This window comes from Zophobas morio, unplaced genomic scaffold, assembly GCF_036711695.1.
Source record: "Zophobas morio isolate AGI-343-1 ecotype UQ-CSIRO unplaced genomic scaffold, CSIRO_AGI_Zmor_V1 ptg000012l, whole genome shotgun sequence".
Classification (NCBI taxonomy): Eukaryota; Metazoa; Arthropoda; class Insecta; order Coleoptera; family Tenebrionidae; genus Zophobas; species Zophobas morio.
In genome coordinates, this window is record NW_026972117.1 from 28,866,128 (window position 1) to 28,890,267 (window position 24,140).

A 24,140-nucleotide genomic window follows, 5' to 3' on the forward strand; every position below is an offset into this window, starting at 1 on the left:
TGAAATTGTGGCGGGTAGAGACTTTATGTGACAAAATTTTTACTCATTCCGTCCACAATACATTAATTACACGTATGCTAAAAGCAGGCCGTCGGAAAACGTCCCCAAGTTGAGGCTGCTCTCACCACGGGAAACGGAACAGACAGCTAAAATCCAGCACCGATTAGAGGAACATTTTTCTTGATCGCCCTACTTTGCTCGTTCTTAACAATAAAACAATTACTAACTTATTGCTTGCTATTTTGGACTAAATATGAAAAAATCTTTCCCTATCAAAATAGTAAAACAGAACGTTAGGTATTCAGAATTACGCACTTTGTAGCAATCAACTCAGAAAGCAGGATTGGAGTGAATGTGATACAAGGGATACGTTAATTTGATATAGGATTAAATTGAGCTCTAGTCAAATCAGTGCTCGAACGAACTTCATAGACAGTTCAAATACTATTACAAGTAATAACTCGTATGCTATACAATTCTATGAAAGGTGTTTCATCCAAGAAGCAGTTTCTAAAATTTTTATTCATAAAAATAAACCGTACACTATTTAATAAAAAATATTATGGAGTTGCTAAATTTGTCATACGCCAAAAACCAATTTTCACTAATCTTTTTAATTGTTATTGCTATTTTTAAAATGGCAGATTTTTTACCGGATGTGTTCAAATATTCATGACCGTGGAAAACAATCAAATCAATGTTTACACTCTACATATCCCTAAAAACATGTTAAGTTTACGTGATAGTTTTGAAAATAATTTACAAAATTCGAAATTTGGGAGATTGGAACATTAAAATGAGTTTAGTTTCACAAAAAAAAAAAAAAAATAAACATGCTTATACATCATGATATTATGTTATTATATCAAAAAATCAGTAGTGTTCAGTAGTTTACTCTCGGTTCTGTTCAAAGATTTTGGCAGAGCTTCACATAGTTTCGCCGCCGCCGCCGCCTGACTCAAGGTTGCTTTTTGTCCAAACGGCACATGGCAGTTTCTAATAAAACTGCTTTTAAATTTTAGTGGTAAAACGAATCCATAATGCCTCAGCTTGATGTAATATTAACAGTTCGCCGTTTTCAACCCCTTGAGAGTTTTAAAAATAAATCGGTGAAATAAAACTGCTCAAGTATTTTTAGATAATGTGTACCTTTAAGATAATAAAATTTCTTTTCAAGACTAAAAAACAGTCACCACGAAACCGTTATTTAAGCGTCGCGTAACTGGTACAAGGGATCACCAAATCCAAAGCTTATTTTCATTATTTTTCAGGCTGCTTTGCTTAAAATTTTCAAATATTGTAAAATATTTCTCAAAACTTCCAAAGGGTATATCATCAGCTTTTTGTATGCCATAGTGGAAAGCCAACTAAATAACGCAATAACAATTTGAATAAAAAAAATACATAAGAAACGAGCGTTTTAAAAATTGATGCCTGGCACCCGGCATACTTAATAATATTACAGTTTTTTTTTCGAATTTTGGCAGCTTAACTTCATAATTTAAAAAAATTATAAAATGGGGCAAGCCTGTACTGAAACACCTGTACGTATTTAAAGAACAAAAACACTGTAAAATTAATTCATATGAGACACATGATGTAAGATAAGACTGTTCTGTCGATTGTAGGATTTACGACATTCATCAAAGCCTGAAACAATCTTTGCATTTGTTTTTCCATGAAAGTCATATTGGCCTCAATATTAACAACAATTCCTTGAAGTAATTGACAAGCTTTGGAAAAATAAATAACCTCACCACAACTAATCTATTTGCTCCTCCTCTCTTAAAAGTAATTGACTCTTCAAACCGTCATTTTTTATTCAAGTAATTCGATTAGGTTCATTAACTTGCTACAAGACACTAAACACAATCTCTGCCTTGTCATAACTGTGTCATGGTAAACAATTGTTCCGTTATTAAAGCGTTACTTATTGTTATAACGTCTAATAATATTCATTTAACTGGGTCTCGGTTCGCAATTCAAAGTGTAGAAAAACTTCAAGTTCATTGGTCAAATGAAACTACTTTATGAAGAACAAATAACGACTAACCCCGACGGATCGTGGATATAGATGACGGATTTTGTTTCACAGTGATTTAACGTTACTGGCAGATCACTTACCGGCTTATTTAAACGAACTGGAGTGAAAAACACTTAGAATTGGCGAATGTTTCAGTCAATAAGTTTAACGCGGCGTTATTTATAAACAAACAAATACCAATTTTACGAACCATGAACAACAACAAAAACCTCAATTAACTGCCTGATGAAAATGAGTTGTATGAAAAGCGTGGCTGTTTGTAGGCTTACCTGATGCCCTAAATTTCGAAACCACTTAAACAATTTATCTCTCGCCCTTTGTAACAAAGATCTCTGTGTTGTCGTTTTCTCAGTAGGCATAACAGAAATTTCATTCTAACGAATTTTCCAATTCACTTCAGTCTTTTAGTGGACAAATTACGCTTGTCGGTTTTATAAATGAAAACTTAAAGTTCACTCACGGCTTTAAATTAAAACAATGCAAATAATATTTACTGCAAAATAAAACGATTCGTTGTATTTTAAACTCAAATTTATACAGCAGAATCTCTCATGAAATGAGGACTTGAACAAATAGGTGTGCTTTACGTAGACGAGATTTATAATCGGGTTAAACAACCCACTTTCTTTAATAACTTTAAGTGCTTTAGGGCACCTTGAACATTGAGAACTGATGTAAGTTGCTTAAAATTTAAGCAATAGTTCAATTAATTCCACTACCGTAACTCGACTTGACTACCTGGCGTTTTTGGTGGATGCGCCGGTTACATGAATCACAATGAATAAACAAGTTGAATAATTAACAACTCCACATTCATTCATACAAATACGTCCACCAAGGTTAATGTATGTCTGAGACCCATAAACCAAAGTTCCAATGCCGGCAAGTTCACTACGAATAAAAATCAGCTGATTTTGAAGTTTATTTTAGTTTGAAAATTTGTAACGAGTGAAGGCGCTCCAAACTGTGAAACAAAAGTATGTAATAAAAGAGGTCTAAAAATAGTTTTCTATTTTTTGTTTAAGAAAAATTTTGCATTTTTTAATTTTAAATATTATTTGCATTTTTTTAAAAGATCGTCACAAAACTCTCTATACCGTAGAATGGGGTTATTTTCGGGGTTGCTCATCACCGCTCGAGCATCGCAATTTCGAGACTGAAAAGTTTCCCATCAGATGTTGGTCACGCGATAGATGCGAAACGATACGGTGGCGGCAGTGAGTGGAGCGAGTACCGCGGCCGGCAAAATCCGCCGAGCACTGACCTAGTGCGGCAGGAATCCTTCGGATCCTAGTCTGAGGACGGGTCGATACGAGGCCCTCGCGCATGCAGTATGCCTCCACCGGCCCCACAGTCAAGGTCATTACCAATGACATTTCCTTCTGCATTTTTAATTGCACATGAAGACATCCTTCATTACATTTAGATCCGGAGTGAATAGCACAAAGGTCAACGAAGTGGTGACCACGAGGCGGCATTTAGAGGCGGACGAATGTGGAAGGACGGGCTTTAATTTTAGCGACACGGAAGGCGTTAGTTACTCGGTGAACAACACCTGACAGATCAAGATAAATTCAACATTGTTAAAGGTACAGAAGAAATACTGTTGAGTTCTTTTCAGACATAAATAAAAGCGAATACATCTTGGTTTTGTTTTTTACGGATTAAATTAACTATAGTAGACCAGAAGCTATAAGGTTATATGGCCATCATAAAATCATCCCATTGTGTCGATGTTAAGTTGTTTACAATATAAAAGGTTTTAGGGTCGTAAATAACGTGTCCACTGCAGCTTTTACTAAATATGTAAATCCACCACTCCACTATTTCTTTATTACCTGCAGCCGCTGATGGTTCCGAAATAACCACTCGCTTTGAAAGCCGGCCCTGTTAAAAATGTGAGCAAGAAATGTTTAGAAGACGATTTATTGCCAACCGGTAAGCTTAGTGCGAACCACACAAAGGGGGTATTTATTTGTGGTCAACTACTTTTATGACGGTCATATAACCTTATACCTTTTGGACTAGTATATATGTGATGCTAACAAACTTTTCTTAATGCAACCTTATTATTTTCTTCTACTAATTCTAGAAACCACAATTTTGTTACTAACTTGTCACTTTGAAACGATTAATCAATGGTGGTTTAATAATTTTTATGCATTCTAAAACAAATTTGGGGAGTGAATTTTCTGTGATTTTTGAACAGTCGTAATGATACTATAATATTTTGACGATATTCAATGTGTAGAATTCCTGTCTATAAATTTTAGTCACATATTAGATTTTTTACCATTGTCAGTCAAATGAAATAAACTTGTTACATGTAAATAAAGTACAAAAATTAGTCTAAAGTGAACTAAACATCCCTGGTCCATGAAGTACAATAAAACCAATTCATCTTAGAAAAATTAAGAAATTTTGTTTTGGAAATCAGCCCCCGATATTATTTCACATTCCTTAAAAAATCTAGTTCAGTTAAGATTATTTAATCCCTCCCCTTTCACGGACACTGTCGATGAAAAAAAAAAGGCATTTATGTAGTATCACCAACAATAACGATATTTGAAAATAAGTGCGCTCAAGAAGTACTGACTAATTATAATAATACCTCTATTCATTCTTGTTTTAAATTCTTCAAATAATATCCTCATTTTTTAAATAATGTTTCAATAATTTTGCAAACTAAATTTTTATTATCCATACATAGTATAAAACAAAGTATATATCTGTCTGTCTATCTCAACGCGAGAATTTCTACTGTTTGGATTTTCATGCGGTTTTGACCAATAGAATGTTTCACGAGGGAGGTTTTGGTGTATAATTTATGAAGGTTTTGTGTAAATTGGCCGAACTATGATAATATTTGTCGAGTAGGTGGGAAAAATCATCTGAAAGCTAGACTGGGATGGGCTACGTAAACCGTTAGAATATCGAAATTTGCATATTTATTTAGTTTCAGTCTTCTCTGCAGTGCATTATTATTAGATAGATCTCTTAAAAGTGTGTTTTGTAAATAGATTTTATTAATTACGTATTTTTGAATTTTAAAAGATAATTGACTTATTTCAGTGCACAGCATTGAATAAACAGTGTTTGTAATATTTTTCGGGTAATATTAAAATAAGTTAAATAATACACATATTCAACTTCATTACACCAAAATACTATCCGTGCCGGGCCGGGTTGCTAGCAAATGATATAAAGCGATCTATATACAGGCTGATTCTTAATATACGCAAACAACTTGAAGTAGGTATGTCTTTCCCACATGAAAATTTGACGAAAAGCGCATACTAACATATATCTAAAAATGCATCGTTTTGAAGTTATAAAAATGTATTGTTACATCGTGTGAAACAATTTTAAACACCCCGATATTTTTGAACAAATTGCTATAAAAGATTATTTCACCTAACTTGTTATTTTTGTACAAAATGTTTGCAAATTCAATTTTTTATGGTAACTCCTAACAGTTAAAACAAAAATAGGTGTGGTGCACTGATAAAGAACTAGACGTATGCTTTGCAAAGTTTTTTTTTTAACAAAATGTTTTGATGATGGCATCAACTTTTTAGTAAGGACAAATATATTAATTTGGATAGGTACAGCGCAATATTAAAAAGAGCTATATATATTCTCGTAATTTCAGAAAAATGAAGTAAAGCGGTATTTGATTTCATCAATAAAATAAATTGCTTTATTCATGAATAATAAATACACGACACTGCTTCGACTTCCGCTGATTAAATAAAATATTGCAATTTATTTTGATTTTCGATGTTGTAATTCACCTTTGGTTACAATCTGTCTAGGGAAGACTCAGCCTCCCCTGGCCTCCCCCTAGTTACGGCTCTGTCTAGGGGTCATGAAACGTGGAGAAAATATGAAATAGCCAAGTGTCCCAATGGATTCGTTTACAATACTTCCTTAGCTTTCGCGGGAAGTAAAAACTAGCGACATAAATAACACTCCTCATACACCCCGCGCCAAGAATTTGCGCTCCCAAGTACGGACAATGCAAAACATATTTAAAGCAGATAATCAACGGGAAAAAATGTCATCTCAACACTCTCACTCTCACACAACAAGCTTAAGTTCAAGTGTTTATGTTTATACATTCAAGAAATGTCACCTAGATATTTGCTTGATTTGAATGAAACCGAGGATTAAAATTATTAATTAAACCACAATTGAACAAAATGTTATGAATATTATAATCCTCATTTTAACATTATTATTATCTTTTAGTCTTTATTTATAAAGACGTGGGTATTCTCACAGATGGGGTGACTTGTTCTTAATTTGGAAAAAAAAAGTGATGATGTCATCGACTTAGTTGTAGCACAAAAACAAAAAAGAAATAGCCAAATTTGGTATCGAACGTGCGACCACAGGTCGGCGTTTTCCCGAATGACTAACAACTCCACGCAGCGTTGTATCTCGTCTTAGTAGTAAAATGTTATTATACTTTGCAAATGATTTTGAGAAAATTTCAACATTTATGGAAAAAAACTCAAAGCGGATTCGGACAGCACAAGTATGGGAGTTTATTGTTGAATAACATTTAATTCATTTTAAAATAGAATTCTTTGAGATGACGTTATTAAATTGTTGGTGGGGATGATTAGACAAATTTTGCTTAGCGTTTAACCATCTACATGATATTCCTAATGTACATACAAATTTAACAACTATCAGTCCAATAGTTTCAGAGATTACGTGTCGAATAAAACTCGACACACACGCCAGATAACAAGAGCTCACTTTTTCGTATTCTAGGGGTCATAAAACGTCGAGAAAACCTGAAACTGGCAACTCGCCCGAAGGACTCGATAACTTAGACTTCCTTAGCTTACGTTCGGGAAGTAAAATTTACGTAGGACTCACTTTGCAAAATTTTGAGATCATTTATTGGTAGGTGTGATCAGACAAATTTTTGATAGCATTTTACCATCTACACAACATTCCTAAAATATACCTAAAATTTCATAGTAATCAGCCCAGTAGTTTCAAACATTATCTGAAAATTATCTCTAAAATCACCGACAGAGAACAGACACGTGGAACCGCAGGACATACTTTTTCATACTGTAGGGGCTGTGAAACGTCGAAAAAAACTGAAATTACCCATTCGTGAAATGAACCCTATTACAAACTTCCCTGTTACGTTCAGAAAAAAAAAACATTTGTTTTTGTTTAGTCATAATTAGCATTCTGTGTGTAATTTAGTGCAAAATTCATTTCGAAATTTGAGAAGCAACACATATTTGTATCACGTTAACTGCTTTGAAATTATATCATCAAGGTAGGAATGTACTTGAAATGGAAAACTCACTTTATAAAGTCCCTCTAATGCGATCAATAGGTTTCGCAAAATTGAAATTACTAAATTAACAAATCAACTGAAACATTAAATTAATGTTTATGGGTATTTAGATAAAAACGTGATTAATTATAACACCCATTAATAATTAACTTACGTGAGCTCGTGAATTAACCTATCCGGTTTGAAAGCAACTGGTTGTCAAGTGTAAGTCTGCAAGCAAACGCTCTTTCGACATACTTGAATGTTAGCATAACTAGGTTATTAGTATGTTTAGTGCACACCATAACTTGCTCACAATAAATCCTGTTTATGTGAATTTATATGGCTTCGGTTTCAGTACGCACCTAAATATTTAACCAACAATGCAATAAACTTAATATGAGTCGTTAGCAATGCAGCATCATAAAATAAGGAAAAATTGTTACATAGTTTGCGTTTTCAATTTTCCTTTGTGAATTAATAGGCATCGCAAAAACAGAAAACCGAATACCTATAACGCATACAAAGCAACATAAATTCATCAATAACTTTCAGAAAGTAAGCTTAGAAGACATTTACCCGTATAAATTAATCATATATGAATAATTAATTAGCTTCAAAGGCACATTTTAAAGTACAAATATATTCTGGCGCTGTATAACTTCTAAAAACTTAAATTGAAACAAACAAAACGTCCGTTTCGAGTTATAGCGCTCCAAAGTTGTTGCTTCCAACTTTATTAAATGTTATAATGACGAAGAACTTTTCAGCATTACATTTAATGTTCCATCTGTGATTTTATTAAAATTATACTGAAATAACTTTTGTGTTTGTTTAGTTTTATAAGTAAAATTACATACTTAAATATGTTGTGAATTGTAAATGTGATGATCTAGTTGAAAAAAAAAGTTGTATACGTTAAAAGTTCTTCAAATAAATGCAGTCGTTTCAAAGTTAATTGCTTCTTTTAAAGTTCACGGTTTTCTCGGCAATGATTACATTGTTGTTTATAGAAATCGTAAGCTAGAATCAATGTTACTGAGTGACAAAATTATGTTTGAACTCGGTTGGCAACTGGACGACAGCGTTGCACTCAGATAATGAATCAAACTATATATATATACTTATAACTGGCTCTTTGGTTGCTTCTACATTCAACCCGTTTTCTCCAAGTTTTCGAACAGTGGCTACGCCCGAGAAAATCACATGTTACAAATTAAAAATACTAGTCAGCTAATCTACTATACTTCCCAACATTCTTCGTTTGTGTTTAATAATTAATAAAGAATTTCAAAACGTATCGAATGTACACGTCAACACTGTTAATTTTTAAACGAAATAGGATATTTTGTGCTGACCTCATTTTAATCAACTTAATAAAGACAATTATATTACTCTTTACTTATACTTCTGTTGCTTTAGGTACATACATGTGCAAAGACGACTGCCTGTACATAAATGCGAAAAACAGCATCTTCCGTCTTTCCGATTGGGAAAAGTTTTCTATGTGATTTCTGCAGTTCGTAATATACTTAGTTATAATAGAGTCAGATATATGGTCAAGATCAAGGGCTAGACACAAATGTGAAGGTTTTATAGCTATCCAAATTTCCGGTAATGAACAGTTGACAAGGATAGTTGGGAGGTCTAAATTAGTGAACATCGACGAAACGGCTTTCACCCCTCTTTTCAACCTTTCTGAAAATAAACCTCCCGTTTCTCTTTCCATTTTCCTCTCTCCCTAGCTGCATTATCCGTCTGGACCGAGGAGGTTATTCCAACCTCCTGCACATTGTGACTGGTAATTTTCTATTTCAGTGTTACTGTTACCTAGTTATTTGAAATCTTTTATGTTTGTGTTATTCCGAACATATTCGTTTATTTTTCTTTCCAACTTTCTCGACATATTTTTCTCGATAACTCTCTGAATGTTTACCACCTTGTTTATTTGATATTTATCAAAGTCCAGATCTAGCCACAAGGGTTGCAACAGGAGTGATTATTATTAAACATTAGTTGAAAACTGTTTAAGATAACGGCATTTTATGGGTACAAATAAACTGCAAAGTTTTATATTTGATAAAGTATTTCCCACACAATAAGGCAATGATACTGAAATAAATTTTTCGTTAATTAGGTTTTGTATTGTAAAGATAATAAATGCCGCTTAAATTCTGCTCGACATTTTAACACATTTTGTAAAAAATCATTTAATTAAAAAAGTCAACCTAAATTAATCACACGTTCAATCACAATATACACTTTTTGTTATTTGACGTGAATGGCCAACAGAATGTTTTCAGAATAAATTGTTTTTATTGCACGCAACAACATTAAAATCGCCAACCATTTAAAAGAGATAAAGGTTAATTTTTCCTGTAGGGCACTGTTGTTTTCATAAAGCCGTTATTATTTTTATATCGCGAACATTAATATTAATTTTGTGGCGGATTAATAAACTCTTTTAGCCGTACGTTTGTTTATTTTAACGACTATTTTATTTATTGATAATAATTATTATACTATTTTGTACAATACATTTGCTAAATGTATCTATCATTTATTGTATTTAAGTTTTATTTATTATGTTTATGACATTATGTTTATTATTTTTTATCCAGCATTTTTACAGGAGTGGCACAAGAGCACCTGCCCACCCAAAATTACAGCGTCCATAAACACACTTCGCATAGCACAATAGTAATTTTCAGTATTTAAAAAATTATCCGAAAGTTTGTGTCGTAACTATCAAAACTAATTTCTTTATCTCGCTCCATTTGTATCAAATGTATCAAAACTTACATCTAAAGATGTAGTAAGAGGAGACCGAGACCAAATCATGACTCATTTAAACGTTTTGTTTACACCGTTGCCATGGAAACCGCGTCTCTAGTCGCTGTATTTGACAAGAATCGGGTCCTGCTTGAACAGTGACTGCTAGCAGTAACTCAATTGTGGGGTTCCTTTTCATTCCGCGCGAGTGAAATTATTTGATTTTATATAAAAATAATGAATTCACTTGAATATTTAATCAAAAATCGTCCTCTGTCTTATAATGTCTAGGCGATAAAATTGTAGTGAAAAATTTTGGGTGAGCCACTTTCGATTTCATAGGACATAACACGTATCTTTGCATCATTAAGGCCCGCTTTTACCAACCAGGGATAAACCAAGGATAACTCTATTCCTTGGATAAACGTCGGATAGCGATTTTACAATCATAGGATAACTACGGAATAGATAAAATTAGGGATAAACAACGGTATTTCTTAACCCGCGCTGTGGACATGGGATAAGAATTTATCCAAGGAATAGTAATTAATAATAACACTATCCCACATCATTTTGATAACTGATTGGAAACTATTGACTCTATTTTTTCTTTTAGAAGGTGTAGATCCACATTATTCTCTCGTTTCTTCAGTTTTATCAAAATGAACAACATAACCTCCAAAATGTTAACCTACGATGGTTGCATGTACATAAATTCCTTTATTCACGAATATAGATTTATAATATTCCTAATCACTCTAATCACCATAATAAAAAATCGAGACACACTCTGAAGTCGTATTACAATCGCTAACGCACATTATTTATTATTAAACCATTAGCCTTCGCTACGTCACCAAACCCTAGCTGTCGATTGCCGCTGCAAAGATGATAGAATGAGAAACTTCTACAGTGTAGAGGAAAATTGTGAGAGTAATGTTGTCACAAAGCAGATCCAAGGAAAAATTTCTTCATCAGAGAAAAGTTGCTTTGGTAATGTTATTGTAAAGAAGATCCAGGAGGAGATGAACATTGGGGGCGTAATTCACATTCACGCCTGAATCATGAATTTCATGACCGAGAAAAATGGGAATAAAATTGTAATTTTGATTACTATGTCAATGTCCCTTTGGACGTCACATTCGTCCTACCTGGCTCCTGATCTCTTCATTACTACCGAAATCAAAAACTTCCACCTGTTCTCCCCATATTTATTAAAATTTCTGTAAACTTTTGGATAACACACTTCTGTTGTGTCAATATTTTTGACATTTTACGTATCATTTTCTTACCAACATCACAACAAAATTAGGTAAACCGAGGGATAACTAACGATCAGATAAAAAGTATTGTAAAAGCAGTACAGATTTATCCAAGGGTTAAATGACGGGATATATTTATACCTTGGATAACTATTCTCATGTTTATCCACGATTTGTAAAAGCGGGCCTTAGTGGGTTACAATCTTCTTGGTAATAACGGAAATTCGTAAACAACTAGACACCGCCTACATTACCAATATTCGAGCACATATCGCAAAAGTCGACAAAAATCACCACATATTACTAAATAACAAAAACAGAAGATTAGGCTTTATTCACGAGAATAAACAAAACTATATTCTAGTGACAGAGTGGAAGATAGTGTAAAATAAAAACTTGTATATGCATTGCTTGTATTTTTATAAATCCTTAAATTCTGTGGAAAAATCTGAGGTTTCAATATCATATCAATGTAAAATTTTGACAGAAGGCAAAAAAATATGTGGACGACAAATACTTTTTTAATTTTACTGAATGTACATAATTTCATTTATTAATTGGTAATAACAATCTGCTTTATATCTTCATATTTATTTAACTCATCAATCAAATTGTGTCCCTTAATTTCAAAGGGTCACGAGCCGCCATTGCGTTTTTACTTTTGTACGACTTCTTTATTGCCATCAATTATTTCATAAATTCATAATTAATAATACACATTAAAAAAAAATCTTCTTGTTTATATTTGGTTTTTCATTATTGAAAGTACGACAATAACACTATGCAACACTAAAAAATTCACAGAAAGTTCAGATAGTGTTTGAGGTTGGGTATACTCCATATAGTAAAGAAAAAAATGTTTTATACTCACATCACATCACAAAACATAGATAACGGGTGTTTTGTTTTTCTTACTTTTTGGGACACTTGATTGCATTTAATCGTAAAAATATCGCTTTTATGTACCCACCCATGCTTGCACACTTCTGTTGGTGTCTTCAGAGGGATACTGCGAGATCTGACTACAATAGGAATGCCAATCGTTCGAAAAAAAAGACCTTTTTCAATGAAAAATTAAGTATTGTTTTATTAATTTTGTATGATTTCAAAAAATTCAATAAACACTTTTCATTTTGATACCTGATATGATAGCTTGGGTACCTATACTCCATATAGTAAAGAAAAAAATGTTTTATACCCATATCACATCATAAAACATAGATAACGGGTGTTTTGTTTTTCTTACTTTTTGGGACACTTGATTGCAGTTAATCGTAAAAATATCGCTTTTATGTATCCACCCATGCTTGCAGAGTTCTGTTGGTGTCTTTAGAGGGATACTGCGAGATCTGGCTACAATAGGAATGCCAATCGTTCGGAAAAAAAAGACCTTTTTCAATGAAAAATGAAGTATTGTTTTATTAATTTTGTATGATTTCAAAAAATTCAACAAACACTTTTCATCTCCAAACCTGATGTGATAGGTTGGGTACCTATACTGCATATACTAAAGAAAAAAATGTTTTATACCCATATCACACCACAAAACATAGATAACGGGTGTTTTGTTTTTCTTACTTTTTGGACACTTGATTATAGTTAATCGTAAAAATATAGCTTTTATGTATCCACCCATGCTTGCAGACTTCCTTTGGTGTCTTCAGAGGGATACTGCGAGATCTGGCTACAGTAAGAATGCCAATCGTTCGAAAAAAAAGACCTTTTTCAATGAAAAATGAAGTTTTGTTTTATTAATTTTGAATGATTTCAAAAAATTCAATAAACACTTTTCATTTTGAAACCTGATGTGATACGATTCTTTCAAGCATAATTCTCAATTGAGTTTGAGGTAAGAAATTTTAACTGCATACTGTGCATTCTGTGAATTTTATTTTTTTTTTAATTTGTTGCATAGTGTAATTTAATAACTGATGTAACTTTCTATTATACGCTTAAATTACTTGTTATTTTATGTGGTGACATGTGAGAATAGCGGTGAATGATAATAATAAGATACATGTTCTGCATGTTGTTGTTATTGTTGTTATTAAGCTTTAGTAATGCAGTGAACACAGCAAACTTCCGTTATGACAAGATAAAACAAATACCCAAACGAAACACAATCATGAAATATTGTCAATTTTACTGAAAATGTACAGTGGCCTGATGGGCACGGTGTCACGTGCCACTGCATCCAATCCGTAGGTAATAGAAAATACACAATAAATTACAGAACACAAAATTACCATAACGAGGTCGTCAATTAGTTAGGTTGAATTTTGCACAGAGAAAGTATGTAAAACTTTACTGGAAGAAGGGTTAAAACAAATTTTGGTAGGACAGTTTCAGAACTCTTTATATCAAATTTTACAAATTTTAATTGTCCTAAAAATTTGCTAATCTACTATAGTGACATCTAGTCGGCCAAGTCAAAAATATCGTCCTCTTAAGACTGATAATAATCTTACGCAGAAATTTTAAATTTACTTAATCAACGTTCTCTTCTTCGTGTTTAATCTCAACAATTTCTTGTTATTCTACTTTTTCATACACAAATTTTAAGTCATTTTTCGAATTTATTTGACTATACTTCGAAAGTGAGGGAAAATCTGGCTACATAACCTTACACCAATTTTTTTCAAGATAAATTAAACATATGTATGTACACTAATACTTCAAATGCATACTTTCAAGTACTAATTTAATAGTCATTTCGTGTTGTTAATTTCCTGTGTTTAAAAAGACATTCATTATTTTAACAAATACCGCAAAAACTATTGATTCATCTTTACTACATCATTTAACGTTTCTTAACTAAAAATTGTCAGTCGTATACAATATGGCTAAAATGAAAAACCTAATAACTGTTCTTTCGTTTTAAAAGTCATATTGGTAATACTGTTGTTACTACTGCTGTTATTATTATTCGACATAAAATAACAGAAATGTAAAAAAGCAATTTTCTCTCCCACTCAATAGAGAATATATTACATCCCACTCTCTTAACTGGTGTCACACTAAGTCATAATCATGATAATTCCCATCTACTAATCTAATTAATCCCTAATCCTTAATTTTAAGGAAATTCAGCTTATCAAAGTAATATCATATACTTACTTTAGAAATCTGGAAAACCGAGTTACATTACAGTTCCTTTAATTAATTACGTGAGTGCGGTAGATATTTGTACATTTTTTATTTGTTTGTGTTCTCAGAATTCATATTGCGAATTGTAACGAAATATCGATTCAAGACATGCTTTTGTTTCAACTAAGTAAAATAAATATTGATTGAGTAGGTTTTTGATAAATAAGACGAAACATGTGGAAATCCTATTGTTTTTGTCAGCACTCAATCAACTTGATATATGTTTTCCTTAATCGATCAGTCAAAACACTATGAACATTTATTTTCATCGCAACAAAGCTTTTCACAATGGTTTCGTTTCATTAAAAAGAAGGGATAAACAGTTTTAAAAGGCACTACAGTCGTAGTACACGTTATTTTTTTTAAATCCCTATTGGCTTGCAAAGTTGCATCGTAACTGATTATCACAGACAATGTATCAACTATTTTTAGATATAAATGGCTAAATATATAAAAATCCGTACACCATCAATCAAAACGACTTAAATATGATTTACCCGAATTAAGTTCCTCAAACAGAATTAATACGCAACTTGATATAAACAACAATCCTAATTCGCTCTATTACATATTATACGGATATTAACGGCATTTAATGGAATAAATCGCATTCCATTTGTTAATAATAATTAATATCTCCTTAAGAGTATCACGTGTCTACATTATTTAAAGATCATTCATAAAATGTATTACTCATAACGTAAATATTTTTTTAGTGATAATGGCAATTGTATTAGTAATATCAGAAGTGGGATTTGACAAATTAATGAGGTTGAAGAAGTGAATCAACGAAACCATGGATAAGAAAAGGAGATTCTAGGAGAAATCTATTCGAAAATTACAACAAGCAGAAGCATTTAACAAAAAACTTATACATAATTTCCAGGATATTTCTGAAGGATGTTGTTGAAAAACGAAGGCAAGAACTTCGATTCCAGAGATATTTGGTATTAACTGAAAGCTCTAATGAAATTCTGGAATATCTGGGAACTAAAATGAAATTCCATAACAAAATTTCCATTTAGAATGGACAGAGGAATATTTGGTATACAGCAGAGAATGTCTTGAAAGAGAATAGCTACTAGAAAAGATTAAACAGAACATAAAAACAATGTTAGAAAACATGTCTAGTGAAATGAAATATGGAAACTTAAATAATAATTATATCAAATGACAGAACGGATGAGCGTGAAAGAAAATGATTGGAAGAGCAAGGCTGAAGATTTTACAAGACTATGCAGCCGAAGAAGGATTGAGACTATCGGTTATTAGTTCGAGAACAACATGATTTATAAGTCTACTTTAAAAACAATTACGTGGAACTAAGGAGAGACAGGTGTTAGGTGAGACCCTCCTGAATAATTGCAATCATACACACCTTTGCTGACGACTGTAATGCAAAGGTTAGTCTAAAGTTCAGTGGAAACGCAAAGTTGAATAACTTATGGTGTGGTCGGCCACAGAAACCGGAGCACTTCAGAAAATTCTGAACAGTATGTGGTATCTACCCGGGTAGCAGTGAATCGAAGAAGTTGTTAGCACTATAGATGTGTTACTAATTCACATGACAAGATACAACGAACAAATAGAACTACTTTCAGCAAATCAGTTCTACAAAACTTGTTGTTCAAATGCAAATGTAAAAAAATTGGTGTTGCCCTTTCGTTTTCCAAAGATTTTGCATTTCGATTGCCTCAGACCCAAAATCGGCTATTACCGGGAAGCTCTAAAAATTTAAAAATAAATATATACTACACCGCTAGTGGAACAGTTTGATGTTTTTCTACACTTTGGTCCTAAATGAACAAAATTTAATTTTTTGCCTCTTCACACCACCTGACACAAATACAAATCGGTTTTGCATTCTGGATTATGACTTAAAATTTTATTCATTTCGTTTAAAATTTCTATGTGACACGTGGCGAAATGACATAATCATGCTCACTTGTGACAAATTCACTTATTTGTTTATTAGTTTACCATTAGTTTATTTTCGAGTTAAACAGAAATATACAAAAAAGTTATATGGAAATATGCAAAAATTAACAGCAGAATTGTAACACGTGTATACGTCACTCCAGAATGCAAACAAAACCATATTGAATAACTGACATACGACCTGCTGATGGCGTTAATACCACTTTATCCGCAAATACATCAAATGAGAGGAAACACTCCAAATCAAAATATAATAATCCGAACATGGATCTACGTTGTGTATTTGTCAACATAATTCTGCGATTTAAGTACAAGCTGTCTTACGTATTTTAGTTAAAAAAAAAATAGATTAATGTTTGAAAATTAATACACAGAACGATTATTGTGAGATAAATAGCTCTAATTTACCTTTTTTTTAATCAGACTACTAAATCATTAATTTATAATTTTTTTAATTTTAGAAAATTATTTAATTTAAGTAATCATTCAAAATAATTGACTTAACCTACTACAATCCTAGAAATTGTAGAAACAATAACTCTGCTGCAACTTTTTATCACAGATGAGTAAGCAAAACCAACAAAAACAGAGCATTTCAATATGACTCGTTAAATTACAACATGTGTTTTGATTTCAGTAAAAATCTGAAACGTTCCAGGATTGCAAAATCAACAACGATCAATTCACAGAATATGACTCGATCAAATTGAGACACGTGTTGACTTGAACAAAAATCTGAAACGTTCCAGGATTGCAATATAAACCTACCTTTGATGCGAATCCCAAGAAAGATAACTTTCGTAGATTAGTTCTAGCGGCGTTATTCATTTTATAGCACTTGAAATAAACACCATTAACTGAAAAGTAATCCAAACTAAGACTCAATTAAGGCGAATAAAAATCACAATTGTTTTCGGAACGCGCACTCTCCACAAATTCACAAATTCGCGGATGACGAAATCGAAACGGAATAGATTTTTTTTCTAGGTGATCGTCCAAGTCGGGTAATTGCAAATAGAACTTGAAAAAACATGGGGTATCCTAAATCCGACGTTTCGACGTCCTTGAGGGCTCCTGAGAAAGAGAAACGCGTCGTATTTTTCGTCCCCGTCTTGTATCAAAAGTCAATGACTGGTCCTGCAAAAAAAAAATCTGTTACAATGTGTGCCGGCGGGTGAAAGTTAAATTTAATGATCAAATTATAACGTGTTGAGATATTATATCGATGAAACGCAAAACATCATGTGATTCGCTAGCTGTTTTCAAGTACAATTATGTACACTTAATTGACCATATGGGAATTTGTGATTGACTATTGTTAAATTGTTAACCATTTATATACTAATGTGTTTATGCAGTCTATTGTAAAACTGCTGTTTCCGGTGTATTTATCTTTTTTGGACGTTCGCAAGGTACAAAATTGCAATAATGATTTAATTATTTTAATTCTGAGTTCTTTGTTGTTGTCAGTCGGGTAATTGTATTAATTACTGATAATCTGATTTTTAATTTATCTGATCAGGAGAAGAGTATTTTAGGTCTATACATATCGTTTGTTGAATTTTTTTTTTAACCAGTCCTGACAGACAATTCTGACTTAAGTATGACAAAAAGAAAAATGTAGCTGAAGTATTATTGTGTTTCGTGTTTCCCCATTCTTATCAAGCAGAAGTGTGTTACCCAACTTATTCAGACACATTGCACAGTATAAACAAAAATAAAAGAAAATATGTATTATTGGCATGCATCTATTTTAATATAAAAGCCAAATGAAAATAGAAACAACTTATTAATTGAAATAGATTACCACGCTTTAAATGTAAAACAACAAAATTACTTATAACTAATAGTAAATAATCTTTTATTTTCTAAAAAATCACATACAATTCTGATAAATGAAACACTACAATATATCATATACATATATGACCAACCTTTTATTTCAAAATTACAATACAAAAAAATGGTAATAATATTAGTTTCAAGTGTTTCAACATCCGAGATATTTGGTAAATTATACTCCTAAACATAATTATAAACTTTTATTATGTTCTGAAAATTTTTGATTGGTGGTTTTGCCATAAAAACGAACTTCCGGGTAAGAAATGGTCAAAAAGCAAATGTGAAGTTCTCCTCTAGATTTCACAACAAATTTACACATTTTAGAAATTAATTTAGATCAGTATTACACAACCTTCGTCACGTGAAAGTTGGAACATTGACTGCTATAAAGTTCACCTTACAACAAATGATATATGAATTACTAGCACACTTGCTTAATATATAAATTGTGACAATGTCTATAAAAAATTGCAACTATACGATAAACAAAACAAATAAAACCGTAATCACTCACCTCATATTAATTATGGTTTAGGTTTTTTATTCTATTGTAGAATATTTACTGATTTTATTATAAAATGGAAAAAACTACCCTCCCAAAGTACCAATTCAATTAATTAACTAATGCGATAAATTAAGAAACAATGTGCAATAAAATCTACAAAATAGGACATTAATTCTATAAAAAAGTCCTCAATAAAACAATAAAAATCCATCAGAACGCTAAAAATCTCAAACGTTTTTAAATACAACCCAATTTTTTGCTTATTCTAAAAAGGAATAAAAAATCTAGACAAAAATGTGGCATAATTTCAATCCCTTCTCGAGATAATTCACGACGAAAAAATCGAAATAGTTGTTTCCAAAATGTGGTTCGTTGAGTTCTTTAATATAGTGCCTGAAGATGAAGGTATACATGCTTTCGAAACATGGCGCAGCAAAAACAAAAGAATAAAACGTATTCTGAGAGAAGTCGTAACAGTGTTATTTTTAGTTTTATTTGGATCATCACTGACGTAAACACCAACTGCATAAATGCAGAAAAATGCTGTTATCTCTTCACTAACACCATTAAATAAGCAAAAAAGCAACGCGGCAAAATAGAGCACACGAAAATTTCAAACTGTATACATAATGCGAGAATATGGTTAATATTAAACTTTAAAGGTAAATGAAGCTCTACAAAACCCTTCCTTTAATAACTACCAAGGTGGTTCATCAGCATTTTAAATAAACCCCAGTTTTAATTAAATTTCCGGCGTTTTAAATCCACATTATGAATTTAGAAGCAAATAGATTACTGTAACTAATTAAGCACATTGTGAAGGTCTTTTCAAGTTGCTGATCTATTACTGAACTGTGACAATTCTGTTTTTTGCAAATTCTCGTGATCGCAAATTAACAACGCATAATAAATTAATCGTTAAATAATTCGTATATATTAAAGCGCCGCCAACAGCTGCAGTTCGCTCTTACACGATTAACTACTTAAAATTAAACTCATCCTTTGATGTTTCCCTCCTTTACTTCTAATGAAAATGCGGTATTTAGGCCTGTTTTCCACAACCTGATGTACTATTTTAGAATCTAGGGTTTAGCCTATAAACCCTTACAAAATTTCATGTAATCATTTTCCTCGAACATACTTATATTAAATTTAATTAAAATAAGTATTTAAACTTTTTTATTTAATGCATGTTGGACTTTTTGACAATGAACTATACGGATTATTACTATTTATCTTAAATATGTTTTTTTATGCATTTCTGTTATCTACAAAAACTGTATCGTAAATTTATATGTTGAATAAACTAATTTTATCACCCGCGTTTGATTTGCACTTACTTTATGCCTCATGCATTAGATAGAAACTTTGAACACTACAAACATTCGCTAGCCCGAACAAAATGTGCCCGGTTTGAATCAAAAGTAAACCACCAAAAACAAAACTGTCTAGTGAAATATCATCAAAGCGAATTTATAAAGTTTAATCCTCGCTTGAGATTAGATAAGTCTTTATATGAAACAATAAATTATATTTTTATATAATTTTTGGATATAAATAATGGTAGATTGATCCGCAGCTTAATTTAGAACTATTCAATATTCGGCTAGACGTGAAACCGTTGGAATTTAACAGAAAACCATTGGAAGTGTTTCATGTGAATAATGCAAAGCCAAAACAAACCACAAAAATCATTGAATGGATTTTTTTTCAATATAAATACCACTTGGAGTATGCGACCGTGTAGTTAGAATCGAACAACGATTTGAAATAATTTGTTACGTAAAATTTGATAATTTTGATGAATTATTATGGGTTATAAATTATAAGCAATTTCCTAAATGCGAATTTCGTAAGTTGGAGATAAATATAAAAGGTAAAACTGTATATTCAAAGAGTTTTGCAATTTAACCATTCAATTAAAAAAAAATTGTGTGTATGACTATTTTATACTGATCAGATTTTAAAATCTAGTGCTTAATGCCAACGTGGCACCGAAAACTATTTTTTGTTTAAATCAGTGCACGTGTTTGTGGATTTTTTTTTATGCATTATGCTGGTATTTTCACTTACTTTCTCAACCAATCAATTTTATGGCAGATTTTATTTTGTAAATTTTCTAGTGTTAAATTTACTTTCTCGATCACTGGTAATTTTGAAGTAAATATAACACGTACAAGCAAGACTACTAATTATGTTTCATTACATATTATACGCATTTTTCTAAATTGCAAAACATAATTATTAGAAACTGCTATCAAGTTCAAACTTGGTGTCGTACTGGAAGAGATGTGATGATAAGAAATTAAAATTCACGTAAGGTGATTGAAGAAAAGGTTAATTTAAATGTAACCTATTTGAAAGTCCGTGATTGCCCACCAAATTGCCGATGTGCATTATAAACGCAAGTGGAAAAAGCCATACAATAATTCGTAGTTTTTACTAAAACAGAAAAACATTTTAATCAATATACTAAAACAATTTCAACAAATCGATGATTAAATTCATGACAGCAACTGAAATTCATGCTCTCCAGCCGACTTCCGAAGACTTTTCAAGTTGTATTTGTAAAGCAATTTTTTTAAGCAAAGTTTGTCAACACACCAGAGTTACAAAGGGATTAAAAAAATCAGAGTAACTTGTTGAATGCTTAACAAAAAAATTGACCTAAAATTATTTCACACTATCAGTTCAACTACACTTTTCTATTTATTTTTGTTTTTGTGATAATCCCTATACGTTAAAATAAAACTAAAAATCGTATGTTTCAAATGAATTGTTTGTTAACAAAATTTCTGATCACATCACGAACTTTTTAGAGAGGACAAATACATCACCGTACGTATAGTGTAACACGAAGAAATACTTAGTCAAAATTTCAGGAAAATTAGATAAACCGTTGTTGGTTCAATAAATAGCTTTTTCAATTTTCTTGAGACTTCTCTCATTCCTGAAACACAATCAAACAAGTCGTGTTTTAAATAAATTATAAAAGCAGATTCTAATTTTTTGGGAAAATTGTTAATACGAGTCTATCAATAAAATTCATTCATTCATTTTTCATGTTCATCCTGTATAAATAATTTCAGAAATAAAAGCATATTGCTAAAGCCAAAAAAACCATTGCATCTCGAAGCATATTTGTTAACAACCATTTATTTAATAATTTTTTGCAAAGTGGTCATTAACTTTCTCGGGTGAATAAATAAATAGATCAATAAATCTGAATCGTACTGTAAATTTTAAATCGATTTTAGCACCTTTCCAAATTAAAAAAAAATGGTCGCCACAATTGGGTACAATATGAAATACACAATATTGCAAAATTTTAGAGGATTCGCTTTGCAGTTTCACAGTTAAATATAATATTTTATATTATAATTTAATTTGTTTTATAATAACCCCTATAGGTTAAAATAAAGATATGTGGTGCGGACTATTAAAGCACAGGTAAAGAACCATGCTATGTGTATGTTTCAATTGAATTTTTCCATAACAAAGTTTTGCGATGATATTATCAACACTTTGTGAAAGACACACATATCAATTTAACATATGATGAGCCCTTCTTGATTTGTTCAATAAAACAGATTGCTTTATTCATTCATTCATTTTTTTTAGTCATCCTATAATTCTAAAAAATTTGAATGCATTCGTAACCCACAAATATAGATTCATAGTATTTTACACAGGATTTCTTCGGCAAAATTTTGGGGATAACTTCGTCCATTTTTTAGGAGGGGACAAATAGATATATTATGAGTAACGGCTTACCATACTTACTTTACAACGCTTTCAAGATTTCAAAGCATTCAATTTTACACTTTGAAAGTTGTAAAATGTTGCTATACAATTTTGACATTTTTTCAAAAATTTGAATGTCTGATAAAAAATCAGCACGGATTCATTAACTACAAGTGCAGGTATAACTTATTTTATAAAATGTAAATAGACATGTTAGTGTTGTAAATTTTGGAGATAACGTCATCCCATTGTTGGTGGGGATGATTAGACAAATTTTGGTTAGCATGTTACCACCTGCATGAATCATGATATTCCTAAGATACATTCAAAATTTGACAGCAATTGATCCGATAATTTCGTTCAATAAATATTGACACAAACGACAGACAGACAAGAAACGGGGACCTATTTTTTCGTACTTTAGAGGTCCGATTACACTACTTCCTTAACTTACGCTCGGAAAATAAAAAATCATCCTTTTGCAAATATTATTTTTTTTATGATAATAATTTTGATTTTGTGATGACGTCACCAAGTTTTTGAAAGGAAGAACGGACGAATTTGGCCTCGCAATTTACCGTATTCACGTTAATCTTAAAGCTTACACACGGGAAGCAAAAAGGTTTTTTACTTTTTTTACTTTCTGACCGAAAGCTCTGAATAGTTTTCTAATAGGTTAATTTTCATTGTCCAAATTAGACATTCTTAGAAGATGAAAATGTCGATTTTCCGTTTGTATTTATCGTGTGGTGGCAATTATTATCACACAAATAATTTCCCAAATTACTATTTTACCATTTGATATTTTTTGAATACTTTATATTTATGCTTAAATGGGTGACTTCCCAAAATATTGGAAAGCTAGTGTTGCTTAAAAGGTATCATCACATAGTAACGTTATTTGTGGTTTCTCGATCTAGCTATATTTTTAACTTTATATTATAAGAGTTATCTTAATACATACAAAATAAATTTAAACCACCAAACTTTAAGATTTATCTTAGAAATTCAGTAATAAATTTATTCCAAATTTTAGAATTACACCCTTACTTCTAATTTTAAAAAATATGCCTCAAAGCGTTTTATTAAAAAATGTTTTTTTTTATACATCCGCAGACAAAATAGGTAGCTCAAGTTTACATAATTAGCTAATAAAAACTAAACAAGCACAGAATAATTTTATATTTTTTATCCAATGGAATTACTAATAACCGAATATAGCGACCTGTTAATAAATTAATTTTCAAACATAATAATAACAATAATAATGACGTTTACTGTGAATAAAAAACATTATTACAATGTATGTCAAAAAAAAAGAAAAACTAAATCACAGATAAAATTACACAAAAATGTGTCTTATGTTTAGCAATAATTTTACCTGTAAGTCATGTATTGAGATTCTTTGCATTTGATTTTTTCTTTGGGACACGCGTAGTCATAATAATATACGAACGAGTTCTAAAAAAATATGGAGAGCTCTGCTTCGTAAACGCCGGGCCACTCTTCGCGTCTTCCGTATTTCTAAATTTCCTGTAGTTCTTAATTTTGTGACTTTTGTTGTTGTCTAATGTCTTT

At 31.5% G+C, this 24,140-nt stretch overlaps 1 protein-coding gene across 5 annotated transcripts in view; it reads right to left on the minus strand.

The window, feature by feature from the left end:
* Window positions 1-24,140, minus strand: part of LOC135128152 (band 3 anion transport protein) — a 117,866-nt gene that overhangs the window by 77,684 nt on the left and 16,042 nt on the right. For all 5 annotated transcript variants that reach the window (XM_064055037.1, XM_064055042.1, XM_064055039.1 and 2 more), the window contains exon 2: window positions 17,240-17,608. In XM_064055037.1, the coding sequence (XP_063911107.1) occupies window positions 17,240-17,299 (60 nt within the window). In that variant the 5' untranslated portion in view covers window positions 17,300-17,608. The remainder of the gene's footprint in view (window positions 1-17,239; window positions 17,609-24,140) is intronic.